The sequence below is a fragment of the Hemicordylus capensis genome, chromosome 5 (assembly GCF_027244095.1).
Source record: "Hemicordylus capensis ecotype Gifberg chromosome 5, rHemCap1.1.pri, whole genome shotgun sequence".
Classification (NCBI taxonomy): domain Eukaryota; kingdom Metazoa; phylum Chordata; class Lepidosauria; order Squamata; family Cordylidae; genus Hemicordylus; species Hemicordylus capensis.
The window spans coordinates 175198044-175226028 of record NC_069661.1 but is presented as its reverse complement, the minus strand read 5'-3'; the positions used below and the strand labels follow the sequence as shown (position 1 = coordinate 175226028).

At 40.4% G+C, this 27985-nt stretch overlaps 1 protein-coding gene across 3 annotated transcripts; it reads left to right on the top strand.

The window, feature by feature from the left end:
• Nucleotides 1-27966, top strand: LOC128328459 (uncharacterized). Of its 3 annotated transcripts, XM_053258474.1 has the most exons (12): nt 7-367; nt 2612-2701; nt 4899-5006; nt 7054-7138; nt 14381-14442; nt 15670-15852; nt 16805-16887; nt 20763-20842; nt 23417-23566; nt 25525-25569; nt 26583-26711; nt 27775-27966. In XM_053258474.1, exons 1-11 carry the CDS (start codon nt 92-94, stop codon nt 26615-26617), a joined length of 1197 nt encoding a protein of 398 aa, XP_053114449.1. In that variant the 5' UTR covers nt 7-91; the 3' UTR covers nt 26618-26711; nt 27775-27966. The 3 variants fall into 3 exon arrangements, with proteins under 3 accessions (XP_053114450.1, XP_053114451.1, XP_053114449.1); XM_053258475.1 differs by lacking the exons at nt 23417-23566; nt 25525-25569; nt 26583-26711; nt 27775-27966 and adding an exon at nt 21287-22575 and having other exon boundaries at nt 1-367; XM_053258476.1 differs by lacking the exons at nt 23417-23566; nt 25525-25569; nt 26583-26711; nt 27775-27966 and adding an exon at nt 22598-22672 and having other exon boundaries at nt 2-367.
• Nucleotides 27967-27985: the final 19 nt, after the last annotated feature.

Below are 27985 nucleotides of genomic sequence, written 5' to 3'. Positions count from 1 at the left end.
ACCGGTGGGCGTTCGCCGCGCGTCGTCTCCCGCTCCCTGACAACGGCACGCCGAACACCAGTGGCGCCCCTGCACAGGCTGTAGGGGGCGGATGGCGCTGACGAGGCGCTCGAGCTCGCGCCTCCGGGCTGTGCCAGGAGGGCCATCCACAGGCAACACCCCCGCTCCCTGGTCTTCCGACTCAGACTCAGCTAAGCGGCTGAGCTTTCCTCAGACTTCCACCAGCCCTCCCTCGACCACCAAAGATGTCGTCAAAACGACCGCCTTGCCCGCAGACTTCATGCTGGCCATAACGCGCGCCCAGACGCTAGCGCAGGCGAATCTACTCTCTGCGGTGGCCAGCGAGCGGGCCAAGCGCTGGACTGAGGTGATTGGCCCTCCCTCTCGGCGGGCTAAGTCGCCGCCCACGTCTCGCGGAAGAGGAAAGTGGGCATGGACGCGCGCGGCGCCAAAGGGGTGCCTTCTTGGGTGACCGTCGCGCGCTCTGCAGGGTCTTGCTGTGGAGGCCCTTACAGCGACTGTTCTCAGAACATCATTGGCTAAGCCAACGGGAGGATGGCTAAACCAACTTCTTCCTAGGAGTGCCACTACTCCATCCCGCGCCCGCGACAGAGTTCTTGTGTTTTTACTAGCTTTGTAGTGGGCAGTATTTCAACAGGCGACGTTTCTCTTTCATTGAATTTCTATAGAGAAAAGTTGCGTCAACAGAATAGTGCCTAATTTAGCAACTGTTAAAAGCATACAAGTCAGCCAGTTAGAAAAACGGCAATCCTTCTTCCACCTAGTGTGAACGAGAAGGCAGCTGTTCTAATAGGCGCAGACCCGCCGAGAGTGGTGGTGGATTTTGGCATGCTTGGGCTAAATGAACGGTCTGAATCTCCATGATTCACGGAGCTGGGATTCTGGAGTATTTGCAACCCTTCCAGAGTTCTGTACCTTTGTTTTCTTCCTGTGACATAGGCCCATTCACATTATGTTCAATACTTCTACAAGTGTACGGTGTACACAGGTACAGATCTGTACAAGGTACAGTCATTCATATGTTATGCTGAACACAGGTACAAAAGTATTCTTCCTAATGTGTACCATGCATTTGAAGGACCTGTATCCAGGTTCACTTTTAAAATGAACATAGGCACAGTCATTCACAGCCACCTAATGGCACAGTGGGGAAGTAACTTGCCTAGAGAGCAAGAGGGAAACACTTATATTGGGTAGCAGTGATACAGGAAGATGCTGAAAGGCATCATCTCATACTGCACGGGAGAAGGCAATGGTAAACCCCTCCTGTATTCTACCAAAGACAACCACAGGGCTTTGTGGGTGCCAGGACTTGACATCAACTCAACAGCACAACTTTACCTTACAGTCATTCACACAAACAAGTGGAGAAGTGTACATACATCTGTATACACATTCAGGGGCGTAGCAAGGTTGGAGTGGGCCCAGAGACAAGATTTTAAAATGCACCCCCGCACTGAAGCTCAGCTCATGAAGTAAAGAAATCTTAAATGACACTGAATAGTGGTAACAAAAAAAACACACACACACACACACACACCTACCTACCTATGTGCCACAATAAAACATCATCCTAAATTATTTTTTAAAAGGTTTTGCAAATTGTGAACGATGCAAGTCATTTAATGGTACTAGAGAAAAACATGATGTTCTGGTAGCTCCAGGTCTTAACACTCACATCAATTTTGGAGGATGAATACAACTGAAGGAAGCCCGAGTGGATGCGCGGCTGGGGGAGTCAGTCATGTGACTTGCCTCTGGGGGCCCCCAAGGCAGTGGGCCCCGAGACAACTGTCTCCCCTTGCCCTGTTATAGTTATGCCCCTGCACACATTACAGCATAATGTCTGAACCTGGCATAGCAACATTAGGGAGAACTGGAAATGGCAAAACTTGGGAGAACTGGAAATTCTTTTTCTTTCTTTCTTTCTTTCTAAAATGTTGTCTAATAGAGGGACTCTTACCCATGGCCGAAGTCCTGGACCTCCACACACCTTGGCCCCCCCCCCAAATCTTCTTTAGTCTGTCTTGGGTAGTGTGGTCGCTTCCACTGCCCTGCGCTGCACTGGGCAGCCAAATATTACTGTGACCTGCACTGGGCGGCTGAATGTAACCTATGCTTTCGAGACGGGGTTGTCGGCGGGGAGAAATATGTGGGATGGGAATATGTTAAGTTCTGGGTTGAAATGTTTCTGCTAATGCATATTTGCATAAATATACCTGTTTTATATCTTTACATTCTTGTGAGTTTAGTTGCTTTTTGTGCCTTCAAGAATTCACATGTTAAAAATACTGCATGTGTCACAGTGTGTGTGTGTGTGTGTGTGTGTGTATGTATGTAGGGGGATGGTACTTAACTTGCAGTGGGAGCAGGACCTCCAAAGGTCTTTAGGTCCAGGTTCCAAAATTATCTAGGTGTACTTCTGCAGTCTAATATAAACTATATTAATCCTGGAAAAATAGACTGATCTTTCATGGTCTTCCTTTTCATTTCAGAAATGAAAATCTACTTACTGCTCTCTGCAGAATCTTGAACATGTTGATGTTCAAGGTCTCAAGGTCTTTATACTATTTTTTTCTATTTATTTCAGGCAATTGAATATTATAGAAAACTGCTGCAAAACTTGAGGAAAGATAAGCTTCCTTCAGCCTTTTTACCTGGACCTGACTATACACAACTGGTAATTTCAATAAAGCATCTCAAATGAAAAGTTTAGTCCCAGCTATGATGTAGAAGTTCTTGTTTCCAGACTGGAGTGCATTTTTATTTTATTTATTATTTACTGGAAACATTTCTACCCCGTGCCTCTGGCACATTCTTGCTCAAGGTGGTTTACAGTAAAAGCAACGGCAATGAGATAAAAAATGAAGAAAAAAAATAACAAATAACAGCATAATTAAGAACAGTAGCACAGAGGCTAAAACTGGTGAACAGAAGAAACAAATCTGAAATGGCTTTCAGAAGGGGAGGGTTTTCAAACTCTTTTAAAAACTCATCAGAGAGGGAGATTGCTGAAGCTCCTCTGGGAGGGAATTTTTAAAATGGGGCTGCTACTAAGAAGGCCCTGCAGCTGCCTCTGGTAATAATATGTTCATTTGTTTTTGCTTGCACTGTTTTTCTCTGTTAAGATGGAATTTATTTTATGGCAACTATTAAATGTTATTTCAGTCTTCATAAGGTATTATATTATCTTTTTCAGTTACCTTAAACAGTAACAGAAGGGATTACATCTACCAGATTTTATATGTAACTATTTCTATTTCTGCCTTGTGAAAGTGAAATTATGGAAATTCATGTGTATCTGGAATCATTTGCTGTCCATTACAATCTACTCCAGAGGCCTTGTTGTAAGATGGTAGAATACAACCTTTCTGGTGGTAGCTTCAAAACTGTGGAACAGTTTCCTGACAGAAGTCCATCTTTGCCCAAGCAACAGAAAGCATTTTTATTAAGGCATTTTTGGGAATTTTTGCAATGTTGTCATTATTATTATTTATTTTTTTACTTGTGATTTTGAAAAACCATGCCTTCTGTGTTTAATGTGGAGCCTTGCTTTTAGTTATCATGAGCAGTTTCACTGGGAAAGCAGATCACAAACTTATAAATAAATATATAAATAAATCCATTGGTGACAAATCACATGCACTGTTGCTATTAAAAAATACCGTAAATAATATAAAAACACACCCACCCCGCAAGGGCAAACTTAGCATCTGTTGTTAATGATTATGTAAGAGAGCAACAATTTCCAGACTTTTCCATATGGATACCCACATTACATTTTTACAGTATATATCAGTATTTCTTTTTATCTCTTAATCTATCTGATTTCTCTTTCCTGATGTTTTCTTTTTGTCTCCCTTTATACTTCCTTACTCCCTCTAAGAAGGATAAAATAAATGATGGTGTGACACTACTATGACCTGTCTTAATTTTGGTTACATCCCACTAGTTGAAGAGAAGTGGAATAAAGTATAGTTACCATGACTGATCATTGACATGTCTCCTGGAGATTAGGTCTTCTATAATAAGGATTTACCATATGCCAGGATCTTTCCTCTGCGCAGTTACTGAAAAACCCATGGCATTCTATTTCAGCAGATGTGTTTTTTCTCAGGGGTCATCCCATGAAACTGAAGGCAAGGAAATTTAGGCCCAACTAAAGGAAGCACTTTTTTCACAGAGAATTAATCAATGGAATTCTCTGCCACGGGATGTGGAGATGACCACTAGCTTGGATGGCTTTAAAAGGGGCTTAGACAAATCCATGTTGGATAAGTCTATCCATGATTACTAGTCTGGTGACTACAGACCAACTCCAGCTTCAGAGGCAAGATGGCTCTAAATATTAGTTGCAGGGGAGCAACAGCGAGAGAGAGGCATGCTCTCATTTCTTGCCTGTGGGCTTCTCGGAGTCATCTGGTGGGCCACTCTGTGAAACAGGATACAGGACTAGATAGGCCTTGGGCCTGATCCAGCAATCCCCACACAGCTTATTCTGCAGTTAGTCCTACTGGAATAAAATGAACTAAACTAGAAGTACGTAGTTAAGATTTCTGACTACGTGAACTTCATTGCCTTTATGATCATAGTGATGGATGCATGTTAAAATCTTAGTGCTGGAATGTCCTTGTTCTTTACGGTTGCACACTCAATCGCAAAATTGAACTAAATTAATTGGAGTGGTGTTTGTAATCTCAGGACTGGCTAATTGCATACAATCTTATGTTTATAATGAGTATTACCCATGATTTTGAACTTTTGAGGTTGGTAACATTATTTTAAAAATACCTAGGAAAGAGTAATTAAGTATGTTTTTAACTTTAGCACTACTAAAATATTATAAATAATTTGATGTTTTGCTTCTCTTATTTCAGATACTTGAAACTTATTATCATGTGGGTGTAGCTTTCCAAAAACTGGATAGTCACCGCAAAGCTTTGGAAGCATTTACAAATGCAATAGAAAATGCACACATCCGTAAGGTATAGAACCACCACCATGTTTGTATTATGTGCACAACTCATTGAATTACAGTTTTGTCTTGTAGGGAGGCACACATTTTGTATTCACTGATTTTCTGCTTTTTTGCAGTTTAATAAGTCACTGTTTACATTTACTAAGTCACTGAATATAACTGCACTGTTAGATAGACTGTTCTGTTTCTACCTAATAATTTTATTTTATACTAAGAATGTATTCCAAATGATTGAGGTAACAGGTTATTATGGGGCTGGATCCTAAGGAGCACGAGTGAAAGAAAGCCCATGAAAACAAGCTTCCCTGCCCTCTCATCTGCACAGCAGCACCCTGAATATCCACTTCTGAGAGTTGGGGGATCTTCCAGAACAGAATGGTGTGAGACATGGAAGATTGCAGGGTGAATGGGGGATCTGTAAAAATGTGCCTTCCATTCTCACAAGAGCCACTCAGGATCCAAGCCATTGTGTTCTAAGGTCTGCTGTTTTAAAATGTCAATTATATATTATTTATTTTTATGTTTTATATGTTGATCTTAAACTTTTGTCTCATTTATATTTATTGCAAGCTCCTTTGACATTTTATTTAAAAGTGTGGTATATTTAACTGCAGCAAGGTTACAGTTGCTGCGCACCACTTGAGAACATCCGTCAAAATACTTTGCTATTTGCAGACTTGTATCTAGCAACATCATTTTCTTAGAAACTTATGCCTGCAAATTACTACAGGGCCCTAGGATAGCCTTGTGGGAAACATTGTATACCTGTATCCAACTATCCAATAACTTCTGGCAATGCATGCAGTGTCCATTGATATTGTGTGAAAATATCAAATAGGTAGTTAGTATTGTGCAGCTTTAACCATGCTGATGACTTTGTTGTCGAAATGGGATCTAGATCTCTCCTTCCCCCTTGTTTGGTACAGAAAAGGGAATGAAGAGGGCTGGATTTAAGCTCCCCAACCTTCAAACAGTTGACAGCACAAACAAGCTGTTTGGTGTCGCCTACAGTCTCAATCCCGCAAGAGAAACTGCACACATAACCATGAGTGCTGGATGTAGGGTGTTCAACTATCCATGGCATACATTTGTACATGCAGAAAACCATATCCAGAAAGAGAGATGTGTACGCCTGCTTCTGTGTATGGATTGTCCTTAATGGATCAGAGCAATTATTCTCTTGAGTCATGTGCTCATCCAGAACAAGCTTGTGTTTACTGCTTGATCTGTAGATCATATCCCATATTTTAAATGGTTATTGATACTTTTGGATACTCCTGCCAAAAATGAAGGTGACGTATAGTACATAAGACAATGGGAAACAGTTACATTGTTTCCATTTTTAGATATGGAAACAGTTGAATGTATACACATAGACACACACACACACACACACACACAGACACACACACCACACACAAAGCAAATAGCAAACATAAACATAGTAATACAATCTGTGAGGAGACTGGAAATTAAACTCTTTAAACTTTGTAGTTCCAGAAACTCTAAGGTCACTCCCTCTTTGTGCAGATATAGTTATGGAGAAATGACTGAGGATACTGTTTTGCTTTCAGAATTTATTTCTGTGATAAATGTGTGCTTCTGGTTAAACATAAGTTATGTTAAGTATGTGGTGCCTTTGTAGTTTCTGTACAATATCATTAAACTCTTTCTTCATTCTTTTTCATCTGCAAGAGAATAACTTGATTTATATGAGCATGCTGCTAATGTTATAGTTCCTTTTCTAGCCCCTTGGGTTCTAATGTTTTTTAAACTCAGTACAATTACGGGAAACATTACACTGGAATGATGACATAAATAATCCCCACAGGAGTCTGGACAGTCTGGGGAGTAATCGTATAGCACCCTGCTGAAGTAAATAAGACTAGTAATTTGAAATAAATAAAAGAGAAATGGAGCAAATGTGAATGGCGCAAGAATTCCATTAGATTCACAGTGGCAATGTTTATGTGGTATAACTGTGTAGAGTATACTCAGAGCTATAAATAAGTATGACAACATTGCAGTTCACAGTGGTATCTTCCTCTCTCCAGTACGCCTGTCAAATCGGTTGTGTTTCCAGAAATATCTACCATACACCTGTATTTGCAAGAAGAGCGTATGCATATATAAAATGTGGTAAGATATATTGATCTTGTGACTAACCTCAAAAGACATGTTGGTGTAGGAAACTAAACTGAAATATGTTGTTAGCCCAGGTGTTATTATGGGTCAACAAGAAAAGAATTAGGGCTGTATTGTATTTTATTCATTCATTCATTCATTCATTCATTCAATTTCTATACCGCCCTTCCAAAAATGGCTTAGGGCGGTTTACACAGAGAAATAATAAATAAATAAGATGGATCTCTGTCCCCAAATGGCTCACAATCTAAAAAGAAACATAAGATAGACACCAGCAACAGTCACTGGAGGTACTCTGCTGGGGGTGGATAGGGCCAGTTACTCTCCCCCTGATAAATAAAAGAGAATCACCACATTAATAAGTGCCTCTTTGCCAGGTTAGCAGAGGTTGATTCTGAGTTGTAAAAAGTCCTAGGCAGGCATTCTTAAGTTCTGGGAGAATCACTGTGTGTAGAGGGAAGATCAGGACTGGATTTACTGGTCTTGATGTCTATGTTCATCCAAAGCTCTGCATAGAGCTAATATATGTCCATACTCAGTGCTTTTTTTCTTGGAGATGGGGGAAGGTACAGGAACTAATGTTTGAAAACTCCTCAGGAGTGGGGCAATTATAATGAAAAGTATTTATTATTAATATTTTAATTTATTATCATCATTATTAATGAACATTATTAAAATGTTCCTGATGACCTGCAGATACCAAATTTTGCATGGACAATTCTGCCACTTAAATTAGCTGAATGCACTCCTTTTTACACCAAAATATGCTCAGGGAAAGGTTGGTGGGTTTTTTCTTTCCCATTTTTAGCAGAAATTCTGAATATAATGATAATATTTTAACTGTTAATGTTCTCAACAGATTTTTAACACTCAATCAGATTAATAATTCCAAAACAACATCATGCCCAAGAAAAGCAGAACCTCTCTTCCCCACTTATCCTCCATTCACTCAATCATTCCCTCCCATCACATTCTTCCTTCCTTCCTCCTGCTCTCCCCTCTTTCTCTCACTTTTCTTTTCCTCCTCTCTCTCCCTTATTCTCCCCTCCCTTGCTTTCCATTCACTTTTGCCCAAAGAAATTTCACTGTGTAGACTTCTGTTTTTCCCTTCTTTCTCTCCTGGTCAAGCACTGAACCAGGCCAGCCATGATGCTAAAAAAAGAACTAAAAATCCCAGGGACTTGTTGAAGTCTGGGATGGTTTGAGGCCATCTCTGCCATGCCCCCAGACCCACATTGGAGTGCCCTGCCACCCCCAAAGGGGGGGGGTTCAGGGCTCCCCCACATCCCCATTATTCCCTATGGGAAAAATAATAATTAAAAAATTCACCATTAATAGTAGGAGCACCCAATTGCTTGGGGTTGGTGGGTGGTAGGCACCCCTAGGTGACTACCACCCTCCCCAGCCTTTTGCCCCTGGGAACTCCACATAGGAAATAATGGGCAATATTAAAACAATTCAAACATTCATTAAAAATCGTAGGAGTGTCCGATAGCTTTGGGATTTGGGTGGTAGCTGACACCCATGAGTGCTTACCACCCAGTTTTGGAGGCTAGAACTGGTTAGAACCAGTACGAAACAGGTTCAAATTCAAACTGAACTGTGGGGGGGGGGGTTCAAGCAAAACCAAAACCACATCTCACCACTCTGGTTCGAACCTGGTTCAAATTCGAACCAAACTGGGCAAACCGGTTTTGCGCACATCCCTACTGAAGTGCTATGTTCCACTCATATAGCTGTAACAAATTTGGTTCAGATCTGCTAGGTGGTCCACAAGTTGGCCCACGTGCACCTCAAATATTCACATTTTTGCCATCTTGAATCAGAGTGGATGACATCATCACAAACTATGCTGTTGAAGTGTCCATTTATGTCACTCACTACAACTGTACCAAATTTGGTTCAAATCCGTTAGACAGTCCACAAGTTAGCACACCTGCATCTCAAACGTTCATGCATCTGCCATCTTGGATTGGGGTAGATCACATCATCAGAAACTACACCTTTGGGGGATCCCTATGTGTCCCTACAGCTGTAGCAAATTTGGTTCAAATTGGTTAGGCAGTTCACAAGTTAGCCCACATAACACAAGTGGGCTAACAAGTTTATATGTCCATCATCTTGAATTGGGGTGGATGACATCATCACAAACTACACTGTTGAGGTGTCCCTATGTGTCCCTACAACTTTTCCCAACTTGGTTCATATTGGTCCAGGCACTGTGAAGTTGATGGGGGAGACGGACACAAGGACACACACATGGAATGCAGGGTGATCTCATAAGCCTACTGGAAAGTAGGCTAAAACAGTGCCAGATCTCTGTTCCAGTGTGTTCCCCCAGAAAAAAAGCCCTGTTCATACTGCACCTGTGTGTAGGTTATACACGTGTGATTTTTATCCTACGTTTTTTCCAGGGTACAGATCTCATATACAGCCCACAATTTTTTTGTACATTTATATCTTGCTCTTCCTCCAGGGAGCCTCAAGTATTGTACATTATTATGTTCACCCTCGCAACAACCCTGTGAGGCATGTCAAGCTGTGAGAGGTAACTGACTGGCCCAGAGTCACTCAATGAGGCTATTCTCATGATGGGAGAATACCAGAGCCCAGACGGGTTTTCTCCCATTGTGAGAACCACTGGGCTCATGCGCAAGTCCGGTGGTTCTCTGGCGGCTAGCCTGCCAAAGATGCCCTCCCCTTAAATTTATTTATCGTTATTTATTTAGCACATTTTTCTACCTCCCCAAACTAAGGGGGTTAGTGGAGCGAGCCCCTGTGTCCTGTGTCTCAAACCAAAAAGGGAGTGAGTTTCCTTTAAAGACTGATGAAATCAGGTTTTGCCAAGGATACCTTATCTTTCATGTGAGCAATATAAAGCCCAACCTGTACAGGTGAAACTCGAAAAATTAGAATATTGTGCAAAAGTTCATTAATTTCAGTAATGCAAATTAAAAGGTGAAACTGATATATGAGACAGACGCATTACATGCAAAGTGAGATAAGTCAAGCCTTAATTTGTTATAATTGTGATGATCATGGCGTACAGCTCATGAGAACCCCAAATCCGCAATCCCAGAAAATTAGAATATTACATGAAAACAATAAAACAAGGATTGTAAATAGAACAATATCGGACCTCTGAAAAGTATAAGCATGCATATGTATTCAGTACTTGGTTTGGGCCCCTTTTGCAGCAATTACTGCCTCAATGCGGCATGGCATGGATGCTATCAGCCTGTGGCACTGCTGAGGTGTTATGGAAGACCAGGATGCTTCAATTGCGGCCTTCAGCTCTTCTGCATTGTTTGGTCTCATGTCTCTCATCCTTCTCTTGGCAATGCCCCATAGATTCTCTATAGCAGTGTTTCTCAAACTTTTTGGAGTCAAGGACCGCTAAATTCTTCGTGCAGAGTTTCAAGGACCGCTACATTCTTCATGCGCAGTTTCCCGGACCAGCAGTTAGTAAAGGGGTTTCAAGTCTGTCTATCTGTCTGTCTGTCTGTCTGTCTATCTATCAGACTTCTATACTGCCCAAAACTTGCATCTCTGGGCAGTTTAGAATGAAAATAATATAAGCATTAAAATAATTAAATTTGGAATCTTTTGCAAACATTGAATATTAGGGGTTCTTAACCTTGGGTCCCTCAGTTAAACTCCCATAACCCCCAACAACAATGGCATTTGGCCATTATGGCTCGGGATTATGGGAGTAGAAGTCCACCAACGTCTGGGTACCCAAGGTTGAGAACCCCTTAATCTAAAAGCCTGGGTGAACAAATTTGTCTCCAGTATGTCTGGAGTGGAGGTGCTTGTGATTACTCAATGGAGAGGGGATGCTGGGCCATTGGAAAAATTCAAAAGCTACATGGGGCCAATGAAAACAACATACAAGCAAGCCCCACTGATGCAAGAGGGAAACAGTGTTCCCTCAAGGCGCCTCGACCACAACAGGCAGCTGGGTTTCAATCAACCAACCTTTGGCTGCAAACAATGAGCATGCAAGAACCAGCAGCCCTTCAAGTGGTGCCCACTGCCATACTTTTTCCTCCATGCCCCCGCATCGCATACAGTTTGAAGCTGTAAAGATAGGGAATAAGATAGCTATAGGAAGATCTCAGCAGCACGTGGAGGCAAGGCACAAGAAGGGTCCCATGCCTCCGTGATACTCTTCCTCTTCCGTGCCATGTGCAAAATTGAGGAAGTGAGTGCCTTGATTTCAGTGGGGGGGGGTTGACTCCCAGTCAGGGACCGGCACTCAACCCTTCGGGGACCGGCAGCGGTCCAGGGACCGGTGGTTGAGAAACACTGCTCTATAGGGTTCAGGTCAGGCGAGTTTGCTGGCCAATCAAGCACAGTAATCCCATGGTCATTGAACCAGGTTTTGGTACTTTTGGCAGTGTGGGCAGGTGCCAAGTCCTGCTGGAAAATGAAGTCAGCATCCCCATACAGCTCGTCTGCGGAAGGAAGCATGAAGTACTCCAAAATCTCCTGATAGACGGCTGTGTTGAACCTGGACTTAATGAAGCACAGTGGACCAACACCAGCAGATGACATGGCTCCCCAAATCAACACAGACTGTGGAAACTTCACACTGGACTTCAAGCATCTTGCATTGTGTGCCTCTCCATTCTTCTTCCAGACTCTGGGTCCTTGGTTTCCAAATGAGATGCAAAAGTTGCTCTAATCAGAAAAGAGGACTTTGGACCACTGAGCAACAGACCAGTTCTTTTTTTCTTGAGCCCAGGTAAGACGCTTCTGACGTTGTTTGTTGTTCAGGAGCGGCTTGACAAGAGGAATACGACATTTGAAGCCCATGTCCAGGATCCGTCTGTGTGTGGTGGCTCTTGATGCACTAACTCCAGCCTCAGTCCACTCCTTGTGAAAGTTCCCAACACTTTTGAATGGCCTTTTCCTGACAATCCTCTCCAGGCTGCAGTCATCCCTGCTGCTTGTGCACCTTTTTCTTCCACACTTTTCCCACAACTTTATATTAATGTGCTTTGATATAGCACTTTGGGAACATCCAACTTCTTTTGCAATTACCTTTTGAGGCTTTCCCTCCTTATGGAGGGTGTCAGTGATGGTTTTCTGCACAACTGTCAAGTCAGCAGTCTTTCCCATGATTGTGATTCCTAATGAACCAGACTGAGAGACCATTTAAAGGCTCAGGAACCCTTTGCAGGTGTTATGGATTGATTAGCTGATTGGAGTGGGACACCTGGAGCCTAGACTGTTGAACCTTTTCACAATATTCTAATTTTCTGGGATTGTGGATTTGGGGTTCTCATGAGCTGTACGCCATGATCATCACAATTATAACAAATTAAGGCTTGACTTATCTCGCTTTGCATGTAATGCGTCTATCTCATATATCAGTTTCACCTTTTAATTTGCATTACTGAAATTAATGAACTTTTGCATGATATTCTAATTTTTCGAGTTTCACCTGTATGTTTTACTGAAATGAGGACAAAACCATACCATCTTGATAGGCAGAGAAAATACACACATTGCAAAAAGTAATAGCCAAATGGCTGCTCATGCAGTGTGTCAAACATGAGTGGTACTTTTTGATAGTCTCATAAATCGTACTTGATTAATCACACCACACAAGAAATGCTCTTCCCAGCTTAAATAATAATTAATGCTTTTAGGCCTACTAAGATTTTGATATTTCTTTAGGAACATAGCAGAGCTTCTACTCTTCAGCACCACCTGGGCACTTTCCAGACTAGATGCTACAATGGGGCCAGGAAGTATCTCCACACTTCCTGCATCGTGATACCGCAGTCCCTATGCAGACAGCAGGGTGCTGTTCACATTGCCAATGCCTTGCCTCGAATTTAATCACTGTGATATAGAGCTAAGACATAGTATGTATGGCGTGAAAAAGCTGCTGTTCTTTTGGGTTGTTAGTTGCTGCAAGACTGCTCCCCCTGCTGCTTATGTTTCAAATGCGACTTGCCCAAATGGAGGCATTTTGCTGATGATGAGCAGCTAGTCTGGAAAGCACCCTGTTGATCATATTACAGTGTATGGAAATCCAATTCTGTGCCCTTTTAAGCATGTAATTGAGTGTTTTACATGAGCAGCAGCAATGCAAGCTGACAAGTTTAGTATTTTCTGCTTACTTCAAACATCACAAACCAGTCAAACTAGCACTGTTGATTGGATTTTGCTCTGAAATGGCTTACATTAAGCTGTATCACAGTTATTTGCATATGCCTTTTTTATTGCCCAAATAATTCAAGTGAATAGAGTAAATCTATTAGCAATATTTTTATAGGATTGTGACAGATACATTACAGGTAAACGGAGAGCCAATATTGCCCTTTTTGAAAATATGGTTGACTGTAGCTTAGGCTAGTGAACTAGCATGAATGTCTTATTTTAGATTTTTTTTTTTACTGTATGATATTTAATTTATTAACATTTTATCTGTCCATGTTAGGGATGTACATTGACCAAGGTTCGTGCACAGGTTCAGCGCTGATCCTGTTCAGGTGAGATCTGAACTGGTTTAGTGCTGCAGGAAGCAAGATCTTTTTAAAAGAAGAGAGCAGGTCCTTACTTGCTTTCTGCTGTCGCATGCAGCTTCCTGCTGTGATGATGCTGCCCCAAGAACCTGCGTGCGGCACTGGCACCACATTGTGTCTGTGTGCCAGTGCTGTGTGTGGGTTCTTGGGGGTAGCGCTGTCGCAGCAGGAAGCTGCATGCCATGGCAAAGAGCAGGTAAGGACCTGCTCTCCTCTTTTTAAAAGATCCCGGTCCCCAGTCCCCTTCCTGTGGTGCCGAACCTGTGCACAAACCTTGGTGCACATCCCTCAGTTCGTGCACATCCCTAGTCCATGTTTGCTGTTTTGCCTGTCACCAGCTTTTCACTTTTGACTCAATACAGTTTGTTTGAAGATACATTGGCATCCTGGTCTTGAGTAGGTCCCATAAACATCCCTGGCTTGCAATAAACTAGTGACTTCAGACTCACCAGCAAAAAGAATTTTATAGCCATAAAACTTAGTCATGTACTGAAAGGCCTAAGTTGGATTTCATGCTGCACTATATTAGTAAGGTTGTGTTTTCACTAGGGAAAATCTACAGAACATGTGGTGGTGGATCTGAGGGATTATTTTGACATGTTGAGAGTTCCCCATAGTTTATAGTTCTTGTATTTTCAGTGGTAAACATAACTAATCTTAGAATTGTCTCTTTTTTCTCTTTCTGCATTGTCTCTAGGCAAGATTAAAGAAGCAATATGTGATGCTAATAAAGCTGTGATTTTAGACCCTTTAAATTCTGTGAGTAGTAAAGCTGTGATTGTGTGCTCCAACTACAGAACCCACTGCACATGTTTTATAGAAATGTCGAATTTCATTTGTTTTGGTGGCGAAAATTGCATCAGATTTTCTTGGTTTTTCAATGTGAAGAGAGGCCATGTCTTAGTAAATTTATTTGTGGATTACTGTCTTTAAAGTAACAACACTACAGCTCAGTTTGTTTGTTGTATTTTTAATTGTTAAGCGAACATGACCATGTTACACCAATCTACAGTATCTCATGACAGTATCTCGACAAACAATATTATTTCAGTTTCCATTTAACGAATAAATTATTTAGCCCCTCAATTGCTTTGAGACATCGTGTGATGTGAGGTGCAGTGTGGGTATTCCAGTGGTGGTGAGATTGTTTCAAAAAATGTAAGTTGTGCTCCCAAAGTGTGGGCATGCAACTTTAAGCATTTGCACACTTGTGCAAGAATGCCTGTGCTTCCTTAGATGCACGCAGCCATGCAGACCAATTGGAAATGCCTGCAGGGTGGGCCACTGAAATAAGATATTTTGGTCTACACATACTGAACATATATATCTGCCTGGAGTCGGTAATGAACTGTAAAACAGCTATTTAACTGAAACTTAATCAGACAAGGACTCCTGTTTGTGAGAAAGGGGCTACTTGACCTGGGGGATAGTATTCAGTCTATTCTGGATGGGGTTGAACTCTTCCTTAAGAATCAGGTTCACAGCTTTTATTTGTGAGGTGCTTTTATTTCCAGCCTTAAATTTAGATATTCATGTGGCATCTGTGGCTTGAAGTATCTCTTATCGACTTTGACTGATAACACCAGCAGCATTTGTTCTCAGAAAGATATAATGTTGTCAGTCACCCATGTTTTAGTTATGTCCAAGTTAAATTATTGTAATGTATTGTTTGTACATGAGACTGCCTTTAAAAATTACTCAGAAACTCCAGCTGGTTCAACATGCAGCAGCAAAGCTTTTGACAAGCACTCACTGTGATGAGCATATTAAGCCTGAGTTGCAAGATATTTTATTATTGTAAGCTACTTTGAACAATACAATTTGGAAGAGCAGAGTATGAAGATTTTAAGTAATAAATGTCAGGTAAGCATCCCACTGTAGCACACCCATACTGTAGCACACCCATATGGATTATGCGGTGATTGATGCCTGTGCTATTTTCAGTTTACAAAAAATGAACTGACTGGTATGCTTTCTATTTTTCAGGATGTGTACTGTATCAGAGCTCTTGTCTGGAATTCAGCAAAAGAAAAAAGGAGAGCCCTCATTGATTTAAACCTTAGTTTCAAACTGAATTCAGCCCATGTTTGTACTTTGATCTTAAGGGGTGCTATTATAAACTCTCTTGGAGGGGTGTCTGCTCCTGACCACAATCAAGATCATGAAAAGGTAAGCAATATTCTCCAGGAGCTTACAATTTAATAAGATTGTTTCATAATAGTATACATGATGGTTTTCCAGATGAAGCTCAGCAAGGGCCAGTCTTGATGAGGACAGGAACAGATTTTGTTAGTATAATTATTTATTGTAGCACTGATTGAGTCCCATCCAATTTTAAGAAATACTTTAAAAAATATAACCTTCATTTATTACACATTTTATTTATTTATAAAATTGTTCACATTCTAGACTGCATTGCAATCCTTTAGCACAAAAAAGAATTGGATTTGAAATCTAAGTTTATTAAGTGTTTTGAGAGAGCAAGCTACTGTATACTACAGCAGTAGAACCATCTACTTCACACTATTATCATTTTCTTTTCACCTATTCTGTCACTTAATCTTAAATGTCTGTACTCTGTTGGTCTTTCTTTCATTTCTCTTCATGTTTCTCCTACAGCTTTGCATTCTTCTAATACCGTTTGGACTGTGGTTTACAACAATGATCTCATGACTTGGTCACATTCTCTGGTGGGCCTTTTATCTCTGGAATTTATTGTTGCATTCATATTACTATAATTCAGTCTCTTCTACTCTTTGAGAAGTGACTGAAGATATATCTGTTTTCCCAGGTCTTCTCTACTTTTCTGAGATTTTTATGTAATGTAACTCTTTCTCCATTGATTTTCCTCATATTCCCTTTCCTTTATTTTTCTTATGTGTCTTTGTATTTAGTTTGTAAACTTGTGGGCATGTTTTTGTCACAATATGTGTCTAGAGTGATTTTTTTTTTAAGGCACCATAAGAATTAATGCCTGAGACCCTGATTAAATTACTCAGTATTACTACTCAGGAGTTACTCTAAAGGACTATTGAATTTGAATAGGGCTTCCTCTAATAAATTTAGTCAGGATGCCAGCCATTATATATTAATATATGTTATTATTTTTATTTCCTAATAGGCTTTTAGTATGTCTCAGGATAGTCGGCAATTCTTTGATGTGGTAGATTTTCATAGTCCTAAAATGCCCAGTTTCTATGATAAGTAAGTATGAGTGCAAGCTGTTGCATGTAGAACAAGTTGTCTTGGTAAGAACTGATCTGCCTGCTTTCCTTTCACTATAATCTTAATTAATAATTACCATCCTCACAAGTTTGCCCACTTTAGCCTTAAATGCTCACGTCTGCCATCTTGAATTGGGGTGGATGACATCATCACAAACTGTGCCACTGAGGTTTCCCTATGTGTCACTTACTACAACCATACCAAATTTGTTTCAAATCAGCTAGGCAGTTCACAAGTTAGCCCACTTGTGCCTCAACTGTTCATGCGTCCACCATCTTGAATCAAGGTGGATGACATCATTACAAACTATGCCCTTGAACGTTCCCTATGTGTCCCTGCACCTGTAGCAAATTTGGTTCAAATCAGTTAGGCAGTTCACAAGTTAGCCCACTTGCCCCTCAATCATGCATGCATCCACCATATAGAATTGGGGTGGATGACATAATTACAGATTATTGGGGTGGATGACAATAATTACAGTTGGGGTGGATAACATAATTACTATGTTGAGGTGTCCCTATGTTTCCTTACAAATGTTTCGGATTTGGCTAAAAATCAGTTAGGTGGTTCATAAGTTAGTCCACTTGTGCCTCAAAACATTCACACATCTGCAATCTTGAACTGGGATAGATAACATCATCACAAACTTCTCGGTTGAGGTGTCCCTATGATCACTGTACAAAATTTGTACAACTACAAAATTTGGTTCAGATAGGTTAGGGGATCCACAAGTTAGCCCATGTGCGCATTAAACATTCATATGTTTGTTATATTGAATCAGGGTGGATGACATAATTACAAACTATGCTGTTGATGTATCCCTACAACTGTGCCATATTTGGTGCAAATCAGTTCCCACTTGCACCTCAAACGTTCACACATCCGCCATCTTGAATTGGGGTGGATGACATCATCACAAGCTACGCTGTTGAGGTGTCCCTATATGTCCCTACAGCTGTAGCAAATTTTGGTTCAAATCAGTTAGGCAGTTCACAAGTTAGTCCTCTTGTGCCTCAAATGTTCATGTGTTCACCATCTTCAATGGGGTAGACAACATCATCACAAACTACGCTTTGAGGTGTCCCTCTCTGTCGCTCACTGCAACTGTACCAAATTTGGTTCAAATCAGTCAGACAGTCCACAAATTAGCCCACTTGCACATCAAACGTTCACATGTTCACCAACTTGAATTGAGGTGGATGATATCATTACGAACTATGCCACTGAGGTTTCCCTGTGTGTCCCAGAACTCTACCAAATTTGGTTCATTTTGCAGGCATTGCGAAGTTGATGTGTGGGACACATGGACACACAGACACAGAATGTTGGGTGACCTCTTAAGGAAAATAGGCTAATAACATTTATTTATTTATTTATTTATTTATTTATTTATTTATTATTAAAACTTTTATACCGCCCTTCCAAAAGGCTCAGGGTGGTTTACATTAAAACACCATTAAAATCAGTTAATAATTAAAACAAAAATTATAAAGCTTTAAACAATAATTAACCATTAAAAACATCATAAAACAACAATTAAATAATCAGAACAATTTAAAAACAAGTATTAAAAAGCTGAGAAAGCCTGGCTGAAGAGATGTATTTTCAGGTGTTTTCTGAAAATTGCCAGAGATGGGGAGGATGTAGTTGGATTACTGTTAAACTATTCCCAGCTGCCCCACCTCCTTTTTATGATGGCACTGTAGTTTATATGACTCTGGGTAGCAGAGCAATTTCTCCACATTCATTCAGTTTTGATGTGTATTTTCCATGATCTTAGGGTTACACTAGACATGCCCTAAATGTGCATCTAAATAAACCTTAAGGGTCATGATTACCACTGGTATTGCCTCATTTATTTAAAATATATGTATATGTACAGTGAGGGAAATAAGTATTTGATCCCCTGCTGATTTTGTCCGTTTGCACTCTGACACAGAAATGACCAGGCTATAATTGGAATGGTAGGTTTATTGTAGCTGTTAGAGACAGAATAACAACAAACAAACCCTCAAAAGCCCAGTGCCCAAAAGTCAGCGATGGATTTGCATTGTAGTGAGGGAAATAAGTATTCGATCCCTTCACAAAAGATGTCTTAGTACTTGGTGGCAAAACCCTTGTTGGCAATCACAGAGGTCAGACGTTTCTTGTAGTTGGCCACCAGGTTTGCACACAACCCAGGAGGGATGTTGTCCCACTCCTCTTTGCAGATCCTCTCCAAGTCAGAAAGGTTTCGAGGCTGGTGTTTGGCAACCCAAACCTTCAGCTCCCTCCACAGATTTTCTATGGGATTAAGGTCTGGAGACTGGCTGGGCTACTCCAGGACCTTCATGTGCTTCTTCTTGAGCCACTCCTTTGTTGCCTTGGCTGTGTGTTTTGGGTCATTGTCATGCTGGAATACCCATCCACAACCCATTCTCAATGCCCTGGCTGAGGGAAGGAGGTGCTCACCCAAGATCTGACAGTACATGGTCCCGTCCATCGTCCCTTTGATGCGGTGAAGGTGTCCTGTCCCCTTAGCAGAAAAACACCCCCAAAGCATAATGTGTCCACCTCCATGTTTGACGGTGGGGATGGTGTTCTTGGGCTCATAGGCAGCATTCCTCCTCCTCCACACACAGCGAGTTGAGTTGATGCCAAAGAGCTCGATTTTGGTCTCATCTGACCACAACACTTTCGCCCAGTTCTCCTCTGGATCATTCAGATGTGCATTGGCAAACTGCAGACGGGCCTGTACATGTGCTGCCTTGAGCAGGGGGACCTTGTGGGCACTGCAAGATTTCAGTCCTTCACGGCGTAGTGTGTTACCAATTGTTTTCTTGGTGACTATGGTTCCAGCTGCCCTGAGATCATTGACAAGTCCCCCCCGTGTAGTTCTGGGCTGCTTTGTCACCGTTCTCATGATCATTGCAACTCCACGAGGTGAGATCTTGCATGGAGCCCCAGACCGAGGGAGATTGACAGTTATTTTGTGTTTCTTCCATTTGCGAGTTATCGTGCCAACTGTAGTCACCTTCTCACCAAGCTGCTTGGCGATAGTCTTGTAGCCCAGTTCAGCCTTGTGCAGGTCTACAACCTTGTCCCTGACATCCTTCGACAGCTCTTTGGTCTTGGGCATGGTGGTGAGTTTGGAAGCTGAGTGATTGCTTGCTTCTATGGACAGGTGTCTTTTATACAGGTACTGTAACAAGCTGGGATTAGGAGCACTCCCTTACAGAGGGTGTTCCTCATCTCAGCTCGTTACCTGCATATAGTGAAAAGACACCTGGGAGCCTGAAATCTTGCTGGTTGATAGGGGATCGAATACTTATTTCCCTCACTACAATGCAAATCCATCGCTGACTTTTGGGCACTGGGCTTTTGAGGGTTTGTTTGTTGTTATTCTGTCTCTCACAGCTACAATAAACCTACCATTCCAATTATAGCCTGGTCATTTCTGTGTCAGAGGGCAAACGGACAAAATCAGCAGGGGATCAAATATTTATTTCCCTCACTGTATGTCTGTATTAAAGCATCAAACATTCAGACCAGTAGTTTATAGATCCTAGAAACTTCTTTATTAATAGTGATTAACATAACAGAAGTATAGATGATATAAAGCAAAACATATTGGCTTCTGTATTTATATATTTGTCTACGTATGGGCAGGAATACTATTTGTTCACAGTTAGGCTTTTGAAATTGTTCCTTTAAAAAGTATTTTGGGGGGCGAGAGCAGGATGAAGAAAACTATTAAAAGCAAAACCATCCATTATGGGAATAGGTATTGATGAGTTAAGAGATGGAGGAAAATTAATAACAATATATAGCTTTAACAATATTATGTTCTTTATCTTCTTATGAATATTTTATAGATACTTGTGGTCTCTAAATGTTTTTCACACCATAATGGAAATTAACCTATTTACCGGAGCTGCATTTGTTCCCACATCAGGTAATCATAGGAGTGACTGTATGTATTTCTCTGCTATAAATATCTACTTTTCTGTGTTTTTCTTTTAGTTAATTTGCATTTAACAATCTAATTATAGAAACATACTGGGTAGAATAAACATAATAGGGAACTTAAGAAAACAGTTCAATATATTTACAAGCATAATGTGAGTCATCCGGTTCAGCTGTATTTCTTCCTTTCTCTTCCCCCCCGCCCCACATGGAACAAGGTTCAATTCATTCAGTTGCTGTCTGAAATCTGTGCAAGTAAATTGTTCTGTCTGCATTCTTTTTCTTTAAGCTGTGGTGCTTATAGACATTTTATTTCAGAAAGGCTAACTTCTGTTGCATGCTAGATGACTGTATTTCCAATAAGCACGACTGAATACTCAGACTGAAACTGCAGATTTAGATATCGTATGCTGACAAACAGTGCTTTTTTCAGGAATCAGCTGTACTCATGCAATACATCAGTGGAGTTTCCCTGCTGATGGCTCACTTACCTGCAGCAGTGCTGATCAGGGTGTCTGAAGAACCCGTGTGAGCTGTGCTGTCTGCCTAGCAACTTCCTGTTATAATTCTGGGGGACATTCTAAAAGAAGGCACCCTGGGACATTTCCCACCTTTAGGATTGTAACCTACAAAACAGATTCACAGAACTGGTTTTCTCCAGGCAAGAGACGATTCTTTTTTTAAAAAATTGCTATCTGATGAAGTCCAGGTTAAACTGGGTCATTTAATAGTTCCAATGAGTATCTGTCCCTTGACAACCAAACCTGGGAAATCTGGAACTTGGTGGAGCCACCATCACCACCTGTCTCTTTTCTGTAACATTTAGTTAACACAGTGCATGGTGTTACATCTGTGTGTTCACATAATGCTTTGGGCCAGGGCCAGGGCAACATATAACACAAATGATGTCATGCAATACAGTATATTAAACTAGATACAAAGACTATTGCAAAAGCGACATGGAGTATTGGCAGCTTTGTGTTTCTTTTGATGTCTTGTTCTGCCAGATGGCCTTAATCAGTTGCTGTTCTCTCAACATAATTCCCCTTCCACCCACAAATTGGCAGTGTAGGAATAATGGCTGACATCCAGACAGGAAGCACCAGTACCTCTAACAAAGTGCTAGTGCTATGCAGGATGCTGCTGCTGCTGCTGCGTTCTTTACATGCACCTACAGGGACCTAATATTTGCCATGTTCCCTGGCTTATAGCGCTCTTATAAGGATTGCTGAGAACATGTACATGAAGTGCTTTGAACACTTCAAATGTGCAGTATATATTGCAAGTACTATTCAAGGCATTAAGGCATGTGGTGGACTTCTTTCTAGTTTATTTTCTCTTGGATATTTGCAAAAAAGGTGGCATTTGACAAAGATGTCAATTAACATCTGCATATATTTGCAAATCTTCATAATATATTTGCAAATATTATGCATATATTTGCAAAGGACAAGGAATAGCTGCTTTGGTGATAGGTTCCTGTATTTCATTGGATCAGTGTAAAACTATATTTCATCTGATGAAATTGTATATACTACCTACAAAATAAGCTGCAGGCCAGGATGATATTGTCCTGGCACATGCAATTAGGAAAGAATTGTGCCAAGAGTATGCCCACTGTGGTGCTATTGAAGATATACTGGTATTTCCCTGGTGCATCCCTCTTTATTGTATGTGTGGGGTGGTGGGTTTGTCAGGGGGACTATTCATCTGAATGGCCCCTTTATATGTGCTCCAAATACAGGTATTTGAAGTGTGTGCAGAGATGAAGGGACATGCCAGGAGTACGTCAGGATGTCCTCTGCCAACGTCATGACAGGCATGCCCTCAGTGCGACTGCTTTCTAATCACATGTGCCAGGATGGTATCATCCGTACCAGCCCTATATGGATCTTTCAACGTGGTTTTATTTCTCTCTCTCTCTCTCTCTGAACATCAATTCCCTCACAGTTCCAGCATAGAAAATCTAGGAAAATAATTTAAGATTACCTGTGATAATATGCGGCATTAAATGCATCATAATCTGTGGCATTAAACTGCCCAGAGACGGTACAGAAATGTGTTAAATAAAAAAATCAGTAGGTATAGCTGCTTTTTAACAAATATGACTAATGAATTTATGGTGGCATGGACTTTAATGGACAAGAATCCACCATCAGATGCATGAGGGGGAAATCTCCTTTTGAACATTTCCTTCTAATTCAGAATTATTTTTTACAGGAAAGATGAAGCCTTGTAAAATGAATTTTTTCACGTTGTTTCTTAGAACTCTCAGCTTCTCTCTTATTTCAAAGACTAAAGTTTTATATCTGTCTCTTACAGTTCCTTGTCCTTGCAGTGGACTTTAAAGTCCATGGAAAGTCCTTGTAAAGGAATGCATAAAGGAATGAGACTGCTGTTTCAGCAGGAAAAGCTGTTCATTTCATATCTAACATAAGATTCAGGTTTCTGTTTTGAACTGGCTAAATATTTTATTATAATTTGTTTATTTTTCAAATTTAATAACACATTGTTTTAAGTATTTTTAAATCATGTAACATAATTTCTTGTGTTCTTAAATTAGGAAGCAGAGGACAGGCTGGCCTAGATGATAACCTCAGCAAGCTGAGGAAACCATTTAGATGTGGCTCTGTGGCCATCAATTCTGACAACACTAGCTTATTAAGGAGAAAAATGTACTCAGAGTTATTGGAATCAAGCTCCGGAGTCAACGGTAAGTCCAAGACATAAGAATATAAGGAGATTTATCTCTTCAAATCCTGCTTTTATTGTCAAGCTTATATTCTTTATATATATTTCTCTAAGGCGTACCTGTCACTAATCCCATGTGTGGCAGCTCTCGCGAGAGTTCGCAAGCAGCTACCGATTAGCAGAAAGAAACTGCTGGCCAGGAGAATGGCTGAGCAGGCGGGGATAAGAAGTGGCAGCCATGCCAGCCAGGAGAAGTAGCAGTGGCCAGGCTGGCTGGCTGCCCGGCCGCCAGGCAGGGAGGAGAAGCAACAGCCAGGCCGCTGAGGGAGAATGAACTAGGACTGGTGGTGGTGGTGGTGGCGGAGAACGAAATGAAGCTGAAGGTGGGGGAGAGAATGAAATGTAGATGCGGCAGGAAGACAGGGAGAACTAGGGGTGAAGATGCTCTGCACCAGGTCAGCTAGTACACATTAATATGTTTGTAAGTGCTCTTGCACTGGTGGATACACTGACAGGGCAGATCTGCCATCTGTCCATAACTATGTATCAATCTTGTATTGCTTTTAAATACTGGATATTTTACTTGCCCGTTCTCCCATTTAGCTATCCTATTTTACCTATCTTATTTTAGCCACTTCATTTTATACATATTTTATATATTTATCCTTTTAAATATAGATGCTTTTAATTATGTCTATATAATTGTAGTGATTTTATAGTTTTGCCTCTGTTTTCCCCTCTGTTTTAAAGGGTAGTAGTTTTGCAGTATTCTTCATAATTTTAGAGTAGTAATTTTAAAGTAATATGACTCTATTATTTCATAATTTGATATTGATTCATGTTTTATTTTATCTTATGCTGGTCTTGCACCAAAATAAAGATGATTGATTGACTTAGGGCAGCTCCACAGTTTACGGAGCAGACACAGTTGATGTACCTGCACCCCCACAATCCAGTTCCTTCCTTCCTTCCTTAACTGATTTTCAGTTCATTTTTGGAATACATCTGTTTGTGGCAGGAAGGTAGCTTAGTTTGGGGTTATTGGAATAAGTGACAGTAACATATTGACATTAAAGCTTATCATCAATGATTTTTGACAGTTATCTTGATCTACTTAATATGGAAAATTCCCTGAAAAATGTAAGATATTAGTTCAGTAACACAGTAAATGGTCTTTATAGTTAACCCTAAGGTTAACTGATTGCAGGGGCAATAGGTTATATTTTAGAACACATTTACTTACGAATGGGTTTTCTCATGTACTGTATACCATGCCTCTGGTATAAATGGTGACTCAAAACAGTTGAGGAATAAGAATAAGATCAGAATAAACATAATTAAATTTATGATAAATCTGGAAAAATAGCCTGTCGGAAGATAAAAAAAATCTATACTACAGATTTATATAATGACTAGTAGGTGAGGCCTGTCATTAACCAAAGTCATTTTCCATAGATTACACTTACAGTACAGGAAGTTCAAGAAATTAAATATATATAATTATATTATAGTTTGCAAGCACAATTATTAATGTGCTTGCAAAAGGGCAGTAGAAGAACAGTTTGAAATTTGTAGGATTTCAACTTCAAACATTATACATTTTATTGCATAATTACCTTATATGGTACATTTGAATCATAGTAAATTTGAATCTGAGAAAAGATCTTCTTCTCTTGGCAAGTCATTTTAGAATTATTGATCTGATAGTGTTAAAAATCTGTTGAGAACGATAACAGTTAACTACAACAATTTAAACCTTTCCCCCAGTGTATTCCAGTGTAAGAAGTAGTGCATTCAGATAATTTCAGTGGTAGGATTGTGTATGCAAAATTTGGTAGATGTAGGTCATTGGGAAGTATGACTGTATTTTGCAGAAACAAACACACACATTATTTGAAATATATAATCAACAAAAATTGCTGCTGTTTGCTTTTATTTTCCTAACAAATCCTAACATTTGCCTTTTTGTTATCTAATTAGTCTCAACAAAGAAGAAACCCAATTCAGATCCAGAAGTCGAATCCGGTACTTATTAATTATTGTTGTTTTGTATAAACTATTTAGGTATACAACCTAGAAATATTATTCAACACATCCTAAAAGCTTTAGCAGATGCTGCAGAAGAGAAACCTAACATGGGCCACATTATACATTACAAGCAAAGATCCACTTCATCAACCCTAGAAGGGATTTCCATAATAAGTAGCTGAGAGCAGTCTCAATTCCCCTGTAATGCCTGCTGTGCTATTAGCCAGGACTCAGGAGATCTGCCTATTAGATGAACTGCTCAGCAATTCCTGAAAAGCTAAGAGCCTCTCGTAGCCCACCTGCAAAGACCCCTGTCTGGATCTCAGGAGAGCAGCTGGCAATCAGTGTAGACAATTCTGTGCCAAATGGACTAATGGTTTATCGTATCTCCATATGGCCATGTCTCTCTAGGCCTCTAGCAGTTCAGCAAAGGCTTGTTAAAATAGCCTGTGTCCCAGCTCTCTATTCTGGAGGGAGCTGGCCACTGGGATGTGGAGAAACTGAGAAAATTCTCCGATGTTTGGGAGGAACCCTGAAATTCAGGTTTTATTTTCTCCTTGTCGGGAACCCTGACATTCTCTTTCAGATTTCACTTTGGAGAATTGGGCTGTGGCAGCCTTGGATTTTCAGCAATGGCTTGGTCCATGGCAGCACCCCAGCACTGCAGAGCACCATGCATGGCTGAGAATTGGGCCCTTTGCTTTTAGACATGCCTGTGTCACATATACATACTAAACACATAGAGTGTAGAACCCCACCTTCCTGCATCATATATTGGGGATTCATGTCTTTGAACAGATTGAATGGAACAGATTGAATCCCCCATCATGCAAGCTTTGCAAACTGTCAGATAGATAGATTATTTATCCAAATAACAGATAAATGTGGTTTGATCTGATCAGACCAATAAATTGCTTAAAATAATAATACCAGGTAATAAGTTAAAGCATTAGGATGTGACAATCCTCTTCCATCATATTGTTGATATCAGCTATTTTAATTATTTCCAGCACAGTATAAACAATGGATGGAATACCAGCTGTAAAATGCCTCCTCATCTCAAGTCTTGCCATTGTGAATAAAGGCATTGCCTCATTTGTCATTTTAGCATCTGGAGAGGACCAGCTGGATTTTTCAAAGTGAGTGTGGATCTTTGGGCTGTGAATCACAGTGCTATAGCATTAGCGATAGTATATTTCACCATTTTTAATAATGTGGTGGCATTAGCTAACTTGATTATTTATCTGCTTCCCATCCACTCCAGATAATTTGTGTATAGGTTAAATCCTACAGGATTTCAAGACAGAAAAGATGAGGAATATCTTAGTCTTTCTTCACCTTTCCTTAATTGGGAAATTCCTCTCTCTTTCTGCTTCTTCCTCTCTCTTCCTCTCTCACGGAAATTCCTCTCTCTTTGTTCTCCATAAGGGGTGTGACCATCCCTTGGCTATTACCCCTGCTAACTGTGGAAAGAGGCACCTTTTGAAGTGGTGACCCTTTTATTTAGCAGTGGGAGAGCAACTGGCCCAATTCACCCACAACACAGCATCCCACCACCAGTGGCTGTTGCTGGTTTCTACCTTGTGTTTCTACTTATTGTGAGCCCTTTTGGGACAGGGAACCATTTTATCTATTATTTAGTTTTCAATGTAGACTGCTTTGATAACTGTTGTAGAGAAGATATATGTATGTATGAAAACACACACACACACACACACACACACACACACACTTATTTTTTTCATAGTAGTTATGTTTCCTTAGGAGTCCTTAGTGAAGGACTTCATGAAAAGCTCTTTGAAAACCCAATGCCCATTGCATATTATTAGATACAGAATGAAACGAGTTTCTTTCTGTTAGCAGCCAGAGTGAAGGGAAGTGTAATGCCGACCAAATAAGAGTCAGTGCCTAATGAGCATGACTGCTTCTCCTCCTATCACTTGTGCTTGCTCATTTGTGTCATAATGTTCCCATTTAAATTTGCTGCCTCATCAGAAAACATCTTTAGCTAGGATGACAATTGGACTTTCATTTGATGTGCAAATAATAATTATCTACAGAAATCATTATTCTGAGAAATATCAATACAGCAGAGCATAAGTGCTATATCAGTTAGGGGGTCTGGTTAAATTTTGGTGGTTGTTAAAAGAATGCCAAAGTACATAAACATACTGATAAAGCAATTTTTCTTCTGTTTCCTAGGAAATGATTTCAAGACTTATCAATAAGGCTTCAGAACTGCATGAAGTAAATGTTCAGAAGTAAATTCAATAAATGTGCCAGAAGAACTGTTAAGGACCAAGTTCAGCAATAGTACTGTGATGTTACATGGCAAAACACAAAATAATCTCTGTGAACATATCCACATTAAGCATTAAAGAGCCATAAAATGTGTCCTGACAACTTTTCAACA

What these genes read in the sequence shown, in the direction of transcription:
- LOC128328459 (XM_053258474.1), top strand. Translation starts at nt 92, where the DNA reads ATGGCGCTGACGAGGCGCTCGAGCTCGCGCCTCCGGGCTGTGCCAGGA. An exon ending in GGGCCAAGCGCTGGACTGAG is followed by an intron (nt 368 to 2,611) that starts GTGATTGGCCCT and finishes TATTTATTTCAG; the next exon opens with GCAATTGAATATTATAGAAA. An exon ending in ATCAAGCTCCGGAGTCAACG is followed by an intron (nt 23,567 to 25,524) that starts GTAAGTCCAAGA and finishes TTATCTAATTAG; the next exon opens with TCTCAACAAAGAAGAAACCC.